Consider the following 12,168-nt stretch of genomic DNA (forward strand, 5'->3'; position numbering starts at 1 on the left):
AACACGCAGCCAAAGCCAACTACAGTAACAGCATAACATTCGTGAACGCAAAAATTTTATTTTGTAAATAATTTGAAACGTCAAAATACTTTAAATACGCGTGGAAAATTCATTTTAAATCGTAAAGAAATGATAAATATACCAACGTCATATTAATTTTATCGCTTTTTTTGTATAAAAATTTATTTCGTAATCGAAAATGCGATTGAGAAAGAGGTAGGTTATATCAGTAACAAAATAATAATACAATCAGTACCTAGTATAATGTTGCGTCCTTGTTTTTTAGAGATAAGTGTCACCCATACATAGGGCTTACTTATTCACTTTTATAATCGCAAGGCCTTTTATCTTTGTAATTTTACCTTATCAGTATGTATTACAAGTGAGAAAGTGAATTAACGATATTTATCGCATTCCGCAGATTATGTTTGTAAACAAAATTCGACAGAATTTGTCATTGCTTCATAATCTGACTTACTATTTACGTGTGTCATGAAAATCCGGATTCAGTTAAGTTTTTTTATTCATCTTTATCAGTTATGCGTATCGCTAACTCCTTTCAACAACGTCATATTTCAAAAATAAATCTCTCAAATCTCTTAAAATAAACATATATATATATATATATATATATATATATATATATATATATATATATATATATATATATATATATATATATATATATATATATATATATATATATATATATATATATATATATATATATATATATATATATATATATATATATATATATATATATATATATATATATATATATATATATATATATAGCTTTTTAAAAATTACAATTTATCTACATTTCTACTTAATACAATCTTATAATTTTAGTTGCTCTGAGCCTCTCCAAAAAAGAGACTGAGCTTTTGTGCTTGGTGAGGGACTTTTTTCTTATTTTTTGTTGTTGATAGTATAATGTTACACATTAAAAAATACATATACATATATTACTGGGGAACATATATTTTTAAGCGTTACAAGGGAGTTATCTTATTTAGTTTACTATTGTATAGTTTGTATATGTTTGTAGAGTTCGTTAAATTTCTGTTTTAGAGTGTTGTGTCTTTTATATTTTTAATTTCTAAAGGGAGGCTGTTGAATTTTTTTTATTCTTAAGTGCATGTAATCTTGTTAGTGCTGTTTTGTGTTGCATTTTGGTATTTTGAAATTATTTCTATATCTTTGGAATATGTTTGTTTCTATTTTTAATTTTATTTTTAATATTTTTTAAACCAGATACTGGATAGAAACGTCGACTGTAATAATAATAATAAACAATTAAAAAGTGATGCATCTAATTAAAAAAGAAAATCAGCAAAAAATTATTAAACAAGACTTGATTGTGAAACTTAAGCGTAACATTGTGTGGTTTAAACGTTATCTATGGTTATGTGAATTTAAAAAACTAAATTGTGTGACTTTTACGACTTTAATTGTGTAATAAAGTTGAATTCTGACGTTTCAATTGCTTCCTGCCATGAGGTATTTTCCTTTCGGCTTGAGAGGTGGGTATTTTGTACAATTACTGTTTATTTGTTATTAAATTTCACGACGTTTCTCGTTTGTTTTGCTTCTAACCGACTCGTTAATTGAGCTTCGCGGGAAATCAATTTATTTAAATAAGAATGCGAGATTCGCTTCTCTTCATCACCAAGCAAAAAAATGTTTTGGTAGGTACCTGTCTGTATAAATAAAGAACATATTCAATCAACCTTTTTTACATTTTAAAATTATTTATTCAGACGCCGGATTATTCACCCTACAGATTTATGTATTTTATACAATCTATCGTTTTTCTTTCTTATGATTTCTTAATATTATGGTCTTGAACTATAAGGTGGTTACACAAAATGAACGATGAATAATAAGGAAAGTGTTATATTACCATACCACATAGTTAACAATGCTTTTTATTTACAAAATATTCCATATTAATAATAATATAGAAAAAAAAGTGAAGGACTACTCAACTGGTTACCTAAAAAAGAGACTTAAATATAATATGCTGATCTTTATATAAACATTTTCTAACGATAAATTACCCAAATATTTTCAGGGTAAAATAGTTTAAAACAAAAATTTTCATGAACATATTACTAGAAATAAGGATAAAATAAGACTGCTATTGTTGAAAAAAAACCGAGTCACAAAATTGTTTAATGTATAAATAAGGGTTTGAAAATGTATGATGAGATGCCTGAATGTATGAAGAATGAAAAGAGTCTGAATTAATTTATAACTAACTAATTAACCATCACGCCGCATCCCCGCAGGGGTAGGCAGAGAGAATAGAACGCCACACCACTCTGTCTTTGCAAACATTATTCGCCTCTTCCACGTTCATGCATTTCCTCATACATACCCAGCGATTATTACGACTCCTAACCTGACTACTTTCAAGTATTTGGCATACCTGATCGTGCCAAGTTTTTCTCGGTCTTCCCCTGCTCCTTTTTCCAACTACATTCGCCTCATACATTTGTTTTACCGTTCTTTCCTCACTCATTCGTTCTACATGTCCAAACCATCTCAACACACCTTTCTTAATTTTATCGATAATGCTTATCTCAGCTTTGCATTTCTTCCGTATTTCACTATTCGAACATCTATCATACATCGTTTTATCGCACATTCTTCTGAGAGATCGCATTTCGACTGCATTCAGTCTACTTTCATCCTTCTTTTGCCAACTCCATGTTTCACTTCTATACATTAGAGTTGGAACCAGGACTTCGTTGTGCACTGCCAGTTTAGCTTTCGCTGATAGGTTTTTATTTGCTATAACTGATTTCAGTGCAATCAGTTATGTCATATCAGTGTTAACTATTCTGAATGTATCTCACCCATGCCTAATCTATGTTTATCGTCAATTTGTGTATCTACATATTAGTGCAAAATAGTAAAATATGTATAAACTTAACATTGAAAGTAAACGTGACTGTGAAATAAATCTATCTGTAATATAAGCCACAACTCGACGCTGACATTTTTGATACCGTGAGTCCGCAACCTAGTCATACGGGCCGCTAGTTTTTATAATCGAATAGTCATTTAATATATTAAATAATTATTTTTTCAGGCGAGTACTCTGTCCAGACTATGAGTGCAGCTCCTCCTGCACAGAGATGCCAGAGGAAAGGGTTGCCGCATGTCATGAGACAGTCTAGCTTATCCAAACTTGGGGACATCATCAACAACGCTGTCACCCACGGGAAACAGAAAGCCTCCGGTAGGTACCTAATGAACTTATGCCAACATTTCAAAATGTCCAACGAAAGGTTTATGCCCTGCATCTTACTCTCATTAATTTTAAATCATATTCTCTAGTAAATACTTTTTAAAAGCATTAAGGGTTAGACGACAAAAAAATTTAATCAATTTCTCCCATAAAAAAAAAATAAATGTGATGTCTAAAAGTATTAGTATTAGTAAGCTATTTACGCTGTTATTTATCTTTTCACTGTAATTCCAGTCAATGTACGTAATAAAACGTAGGTTAATTTGGCAATTATTTATGTGGCATTTGCTTCTTTAAAATAAATCAATGTATGACCATATAAATAAAATTTAGATAGCCATAAAACAAAGCCTTAATTTATTTAGGTTTTTTCGCGTTTTGTATATTATCCCGCCTTTGAAGTTACTACTATTGCCGCTAGAGCGCGGCGATAATAGCAGGTAGTAGGGGAAACCACCTGTGCACTGCTTTACCGACCAGTTTTGCAGTTTCACTGCAGTTCACTGTTTAACCGACCGGTTCTCACTAGCTTGACGTCAGAATCGGCCGTGATGTTATGTACTATTAGCGAACGCCATTGCTTTTCTTTAATTTTCGGGTGAAATGTTTCGAATCCGAAATCATCCGTGCGGCGGTGCTGTTTTTTAACATTTAATCTCGCTAACTGTGTTAACAAAACATTGAACTTGTTAAGTTTTTGTGCTGGGCTTTGTCATGGCCGGTAAGTGGTGACTTTAGCGCCCGTTTGTCAAGGGCGACCTCGGGTTTTGGAATTGCAAATTTCAAGGATGTTTTATCGCTCGAACGCAGACGGTAAATGCACAAAAATCATATTGGTGTTGACTTTGGTCTTTTCTTTGCGTGGTTTTATCCGAACGTCTCTATTTTGTGATTATGCGCACTTTTTTTTGGTTAGAAAAATCAGTTTTCCGCCCTGGTTTAACCTTCTTTTCGACAAAATATAACTGATAAACCCGCTTGTACACAGCGGTTAGAGCTACCCGATGGCGCGAAGGTTGTTTACGTTCCTAGTTTTGCATATCGTAACGCTTCGGCGTCTTTATTTAACGATATTTTTATGTTTTCAAACTGCATCTTGTCAATGCTAACCTCCATTGACGGATTGTTAGCGGCTTTACTAAATAGGAATAACATTACGACATTCTAATCTTTGACACTGCGACATATCGTTCGCTGTTATTATTCCAACGTTAGTCGGAAATTAGCAATCTTGGCGTCTTTGATTTGTAAAACAATGTCACATCTAGATATAGATGCCAATTAGTGTTGTTTATTTTTAAAGTGCATGTTTAGCTGATGGCTTGTCGGGGCGAAGTATTGCCGGAGGGAGTTAGGTTTCTGTTTTATACCATTTCCAAACAATGCGACGAGTAGGTAACCGCCTGTATCACATATCTCACAATCCTGTCATTGTTCAATTCTATGGTGTCAAATATCTTTACAATATGAACACTTTTGTCTTGGTGAGCTTGTTTATGATCCCTGTAGTGTGAAGTGCCTGAAGCTCTGCAGTAGCCATTGTTCAGCTCTTCGTAGTATGACGATCTCAGTATGTCGAGATAAATTTGCCCGTGTAGTTGTCTTACTTATCTAATCTTATTTACCGCTTCTAGTTATAGCGTGTTTAGTGACAAATTTTAGCTTATTGTAAATTGTGTAGTCATTAAAAAAATGTCTAAAAATATACATCACATATCAATGTCATAAAACATAAATACCGTTAATTAATTTAAATTGTTATTCGTTGACCGATAACGTTCTGGGAAAAGTATTTTCTATACTCTATAAATTATAAAATTTAAATCCAAAAACCATAATGTTACACTAAATTCGCCTAGTTTTCACTTACTACTATTATAAACCCATATCGCTCACTCCTTTAATCAAAAATTGACAATTTTCAGTTGTGCATGTTTTCGGAATGCCCAGAAAATGTTCTATATCCCTGCGAAGCGGCATATTTTTAACTTTATATTTACCCGCTATAGGGCAGAAAGTTTTGTTTTTACATTTTGAAGAAAAGATATTGTTTAATTATTTTTGAAATATACTAAATATTTTTCAAATGGAGAAAAAACATTCAAGTTTTACCTAAAAAGATCTGTTGCACAGTAAAAAGTTCAATAAGTGGCTGGATATTTATTTTTAATACATTTTATTATATTTTTAAACTTTAAAAACAATCTGAAAAATCTAGTTTTTTTATATATGACGTTGTTGAAAGGAGTGAGCGATATGTTTCATTTTAAAAGTTCTTTTTAATTCATATATCAATAACTTTAATAAGAAACGCCAAATGTTTTTAATAGTAGCACATCAACTAAATTTTTTTTCTGATAATCTTATTTTTTGTGCATTCTTTGGTCCTAATATAAATAATAAATATATATTAGTGAAAATAGTAATGAGTAGGTTTATAGTTATGGAAATTATAGGATATCCACCTCTAGTGTAGTGGTCAACATGTTTGGCTACCGTGGTGGAGATGCCAGGTTCGATTCCCAGGGGAGTCGAAATAAAAATATCTGATTTTTCACTCAACTATTTATTCAATTATTACTGGTACTGGACTGGTACCTGAAGCGCAGGGTTAGTCACCTTTCCTTCGTGTATTCAATGATCAAAATAACGCTGCTACTATACAATGCCCTATGCACCATTGGGTGCAGATGAGGGCTAGAACAAGTTGTAGAAATATTTAATACCAATAACTTAATTCAGTAAAAACTACGATATATATATATATTTTTTTTATCTCCCTTACATTTGTGTTTTTGGGAAATAAATGAGATTATTAAATAGTTTTATAATATCATTTGATTGGTTGATTTAATGGTAATTTTTTAATGAATTTTATGTTTTAAATTTGCTTGCAAAACTTCACATTACATAATCCAATTGCCAATAATTTCAGTATTCAATTTCAATTCATGAGCATTCAAAGGCCAGTCAGTGTAAGTCACATTTCCTTAAATGAACTCACTGTATCACCAACACCATCTTTTTATTTAGCTCTTTTGGGGACTTATACTGACTGTCCTCGGAGCCTTTCACATGTCTTATGTTATTTAAATACGTCGGTAAGTTTTGCATGTATCTGCGATAATTAATTACGCAAGCATAAATTTCCACTCTTGAATAAACATTACACCTATAAATTTATTGAACTCAAAATCAAATTGACACCTGTAACTATTTCCTGGATAATTTTTCCATATGAAACACAGTAGCGAAATACGTGGCCACAAATTATGGCTTAATGGTCTTTTGGAATTTCCAAATTCGGGCACATCACTCCAATGCCTCACCGACTGCGCTAGATATGCTCTCCCAAAAGGGTAGAGTATAAACTCTGTCTAATAATTATAATAATAAAACCCTTATCCGCACAGGGCACTGTGTCATATAAACGCAGTGTTATCTCGATCGTTTACACTTGAAGGAAAGGTGATCAGCCCTCCGCTTCAGGTACCAGTCCATGGTAATATTGAATTATTATTATAGTGAAAGAATCACTTATAGTTATTTTACCCCCCTTGGGAATCGAACCCGGGACCTCCAGAACAGTAGCCGAGCATGCTGACCATTACACTACGGAGGCAGACACTGTCTACTCATGTTTAAATCAATACATAATAATTCTAGACTAATTGGTTGATAGACGTCTTACGCTTCGATCAGCTACAACTACGGGCAAAGTGATCTTACAAGTTCGCAACCATATTGGCTGTTGCGGCATCGATGTCATGCAATGCTCTTTCAACAACAGTTAGAAACAGTGACAATGAGATGATCTTTATAAAAAAAAATATAATACATTTGTTTGCTAAATCATTTTCATAATTTAGTCACAGTGAAGCGCCCTTAAGGTAGTATGTTACGAAACAAATCATTACGCTAAATTAATCATCCAATTTTTTTTTGTTAACACACTATCTGCGTGGCGGATTCGCGCTCGTAATAGAGACAAACATATCGCTTACTCCTTTCAAGAACGTCATAAATCAAAAAACTTGACTTTTCAGGAGAACGTTTTTAAAGTTTAAAAATATAATACAATGTATTAAAATAAATATCAAGCCACTTATTGAACTTTTTACTTTGCAACAGATCTTTTTAGGTAAAACCCGAAGGTTTTTTCTCCATTTGAAAAATATTAAGTATATTTAAAAAAATTATTAAACAATACTTTTTCTTCAAAATGCAAAAACAACACTTTCTACCCTGTAGCGGGTAAATATTAAGTTAAAAATATGCGTCTTTTGCTGGTATATAGTACATTTTTTGGGCATTCCGAAAACATGCACAACTGAAAATTGACGATTTTCGATTTATGACGTTCTTGAAAGGAGTGAGCGATATCTGAAAAGAAGTGATAACATTTAACCATACTGTATACATCGATATGAGATCAAAAGATGCCGCAAAAGTCATGTCAGTCATACGATGAGTCGAGTGAAAAGGTAAAATTACCCTTCCCGCCCAACACTACCAGTCCAGTAAAACGGTAAAATTACCCTTCCCGCAGATAGTGTGTTAATATTTTTTTCTGATCAGCTCTGAATACATATATTTGATTGTAAACTAGGCATACATAAGCCCTAGTATGAGTGATACTATACTTAATACACATTTTAAATGTGTATCTAGATTCAAATTAAATTATCACGGACCGTTTTAAAACATTGATATGTGATTAAACTAAAATTCAGACGGATTAAATTTTATATTGTTCATTTATCGGATTAGTGAATGTTACTCTCACCCTGTTGCATTATCTTAGAGCAGAGACTCGGTCTTTGCTCATTCGCTAGCAATGGCCAAATATAAGGCCAAAAATGTGCCTAAAATCTTGTAATTTTTTTTTCACTACTTTAAAAAATTTCTTTTACAATTTCCTGGCCATCTCTTTTTCAGCGTAGTGGGACAGAATCTCAGTAATAAAGTTTGGATCGATTATATCACATATGGAATGACATATCCTAAATATGGCTAGGGGCTTTTACACATTCACAATAGCTATTACTAGATTGCACTCCTCTAGTGCCTTTGGCACTGCTGCTATTCACCTTTTTCTGTCCACTATTTCTCCTCCATTTTCTTTCCTATATAGCAGAAAAGTTCTTGAGTCATCTCTGTTTCATCAAATATATTCCACTGTTGATCTAAAAGAATTGTAGCTCAGGACTGATCACCCTCTTTCATATAATCGACAATTGAGTCAACTTAGCATCATTCAGATGCAGTGCCCTATACACCACAAAAGCCAGAAGTGTGGCTTCTTCTTAATGAGCTCTCTGACTTCCACTGCTGGATATAGTCCTCTTCCCCTTCTTTCCATTTCCTCCGGTCTGTTGCTGCTTGCAGCCAGTTTCTATCCCCCACAGCGACTATGTCGTCGGACCATCTCTTTTGGGGTCTTCCGACACCTCTTTTGTTCTCCATCGTAAAATTCTTGGGGTCCATCTTGTACGGTCAATCTCTCCCAAACAGCTTTTAACCCTCTATCACCCACCGAGTGACATTATTTGCACACTGGGAGCGATGTTGCCCATGTTGGTAATAGCTGTCTTAAAGCATAGATAAGGGACGTCATGCGCTTAGTGATATCGTGAAGTGAATCTGAGACTGTGACAATGATAAGGAGAAAAGATCTTCCGCGGTACATGTACCAGCGATTTAGATTGCCCGAAAATTTGGCACAAATACGACTGGAAGATTGCAGACAGCACTGGAATTCAACTTGCAACTGTTAGAACCTTCTTTTATACATATTTCGCAGATGTTTATACGAAAGAAGCTGGTAGTTTGGGTATTCTAGGGCTTACAACCTGGCTTACAGGCTGGCTCATATTATCGTTTTTTTCATTGCAAAAGTATTGGAAGCTAAGAATGCCAGTATATACTGTACATAATTAGCTTTATTTAAAAATAATACAGCTTGTTTCAATGTTGTCTCTAATCAATTTTAAAACGGATTTAAAATATTGACAGATTTCAAAAATGTATGCACTTAAATGATTAATAGTTTGTTGTAAACACCTTTACTCCTGTGAAAGTCCTTTACTGGAGACTTCTAATTTTGCAACTAATATCCTCATAACACAGCTGAAGAAGCTCCAGTTTTCGAAGTATATAATAATTAACTGTTTTATTTTAATTTCATAAATTAAAATAAAGCAGTTGATGGTTGTCAATAATGCGTAGAATTGGTAAATGTTATACGTGTGTAAAGTGATCACTTAAACCAGCTTATGACGGTCGTCAGCCCCGTAAATGCCCAGACTTCCATATTCTTCTTCATCTTTGATGAGATGCCAAAAAATAATTTGTTTATTGTTTCGTGGAATTCCACTCTTATAAATTAAAATTATTACACCTTGTTCCACATAAAGGTCAAATTATGAATTATTTAGAAAATTTCGAAATCCAAAAAAACCTGAATTCTAATAATAATTTATTAAATAATATATTGTTTCAAAATTCTTCACCTTTGCTTTCCATTTTTCCTTTGTTATCAAACTCCGCTTCTTGACTAACTCCCTCCCCCTAACTTTCCCCTCTCCTTATTTATAGAACAATTTTATATTTTAAATTTTAGTTACTATACAGACCTGAATGATGGAAGTTTAACTTCCGAAACATGTAGTCTTTAATAAAACTCAAGTGGTATAAAACAAGTGTTTTTTTTAATCATTGGACAAACTTAATCCATGAAAAAAATTCTCATTATTATTCAGTGAGATTCACCTGCCTGTAAGGTCGACTCCCAACATAAACAGTTTGTTTAGTGCCTTCGCTTCAGACCTTGTCTACACTGACCCCGATTCATAGCTGTCAACGTGCCAAACCTTTATTGTATCTGTACGCTGATTGTTGACCTAACACTTGAGATGTGTCAGATATGTTATGTAGGAAGCGTTATCTGTATTACAATTTGATGGTATCATTTTTTTTTTTTTGACGTCTCGTCAAAGATGAAGAAGAATATAAAAGTCTGGGCATTTACGGGGCTGACGACCGTCATAGGCTGGTTTAAGTGATCACTTTACACACGTGTAACATTCACCAATTCTACCCATTATTGACAACCACACTACTCAAATGATTAATAAAACCCTTATCCGCACCCCAATGGTGCATAGGGCACTGCGTCATATAAATGCAGTGTTATCTTGATCTTTTACACATGAAGGGAAGGTGATCAGCCCTCCGCTTCAGGTACCAGTCCAGGGTAATATTGAATAAATATTACAGTGTAAAAATCACTTGTATTTATTTGCCCCCCCCTGGGAATCGAACCCAGGACCTCCAGAACGGTAGCAGAGCGTGCTGACTATTACACTATGGAGGCGGACTCAAATGATTAGAACTTCTATATATATGATTCAATTTCAAAACATAGTGCTTGAATCACTAGAACTTCACTAGAAACATCTATTGGTGAGAAGTAAAGAAGATTTTTATCAAGAAGAAACTCTTATATTAGTATGTGAGATCCGAATCCTGGATTATAATCACACACATGAGAAACGCCAGAAAATACCATTTTCATTTTTATTATTAAGCTTATAATTTGACCAGATAATTTATTTACAACATTTTGATTTTTGTATTCTGATTTATTATATATTGTAACTGTTGTTCTTCCTTCCAATAAAATAAAATAAAAAATAAAAATAAATAAAATCAGTTAAAAATCAGCAAAAACTAAAAATAAAATTAGTTAGTTAGTTAGTTAGTTAAAGTTTGACAACCTCTGCAAAGACCGACAAAGTAGTGACGCAAACAGGTGTCCAGCATTGACCTATTTAGTGAACACCTCAGTCATATTCACACACATGAGAAACGCCATAAAATACCATTTTCATTTTTTTTATTTAAGCTTTTAATTTGACCAGATAATTTAATTACAACATTTTGAGTGTGTCCAAATACTTGTTCACAAAATCTGGATTATCTCCAAATACAGGAGTTATTTTCATATTATTTTTTGACATTTCATCAAGTCCCGAGTGTCGGGAATTTATTTAAATATTCCGGATAAAATTGATATTCATTATCATTTTTATGCTTGTTCAATCTGACCCCAGATTCTAGTCCTTTATGCCGAAGCTTTCCCTAAATAATAATTTGTCCATGTATATTTTTCCGCCTCCAGCACGCTCGGCTCCGTTCAGGAGGTCCCGGGTTTGATTCCCACGGGGAATCAAATAAATATAAGTGATTTTTTCACTCTAATATTACCCTGGACTGGTACCTGAAGCGGAGGGCTTATCACCTTTGTTTCATGTGTTAACGATCAAGATAACACGGCTTTTATAGGATGCGGTGCCCTATGCACCATTGGGGTGCGGATGAGGGTTTGAATAAGATCCTCAGTAAAAATAATAAGCAATTTAAAAAATAAATATATATATTACAATCGGAAAATCAAGAAAAATTACAAATGTTTTACAACTTGCAACTGATTTCACCTATCATAAATAAATTGAGAATTAATAATTATGGTTGTAATGAGTCTGGACGCCAGACGGACGGGTTCGCACGGGACTCACGGGAGACGGGCGGCTATGATTATGTCATAAGAATGATAAGGCTCACCTTTTTTTAAATAAGAAAATTATGCTTTTATAGCAGCATCGTTAAAAACAATTAAATATGCTTTAAATGTAAAATGTATCTAAATGCCATCGTAGATTTTTGCAATGATTTTTCGTTAAATGGAACAGATTGTAGAATTGTTTGTTGCATTAGTAAAAATTTCAAACCTGCTTTGAGAATTGATAAATTAATAACCTTTAGCTATGTAACGCATCTTTAATCAGCATTCGAAATTATTCATAACAAATTAATGTTGTGTGGAACGTGTTTATACTGACTTA

The 12,168-nt window shown here is 33.1% G+C and overlaps 1 protein-coding gene across 5 annotated transcripts in view; it reads left to right on the forward strand.

Annotated features, from left to right (window-relative positions):
* tws (protein phosphatase 2 regulatory subunit tws) overlaps positions 1-12,168 on the forward strand; it is a 72,370-nt gene that overhangs the window by 40,985 nt on the left and 19,217 nt on the right. For 2 of the 5 annotated variants that reach the window (XM_088267089.1, XM_088267087.1), the window contains exon 2: positions 3,104-3,253. In XM_088267089.1, the coding sequence (XP_088123215.1) occupies positions 3,104-3,253 (150 nt within the window). Of the gene's footprint in view, positions 1-1,406; positions 1,530-3,103; positions 3,254-3,777; positions 4,076-12,168 lie in introns of those variants that run through there. The other 3 variants (XM_088267088.1, XM_088267090.1, XM_088267091.1) reach the window with 3 other exon arrangements.

This window comes from Brachycentrus maculatus, unplaced genomic scaffold (assembly GCF_059751285.1).
Source record: "Brachycentrus maculatus isolate JH-2025_06_01 unplaced genomic scaffold, ASM5975128v1 h1tg000282l, whole genome shotgun sequence".
Taxonomy (NCBI): Eukaryota; Metazoa; Arthropoda; class Insecta; order Trichoptera; family Brachycentridae; genus Brachycentrus; species Brachycentrus maculatus.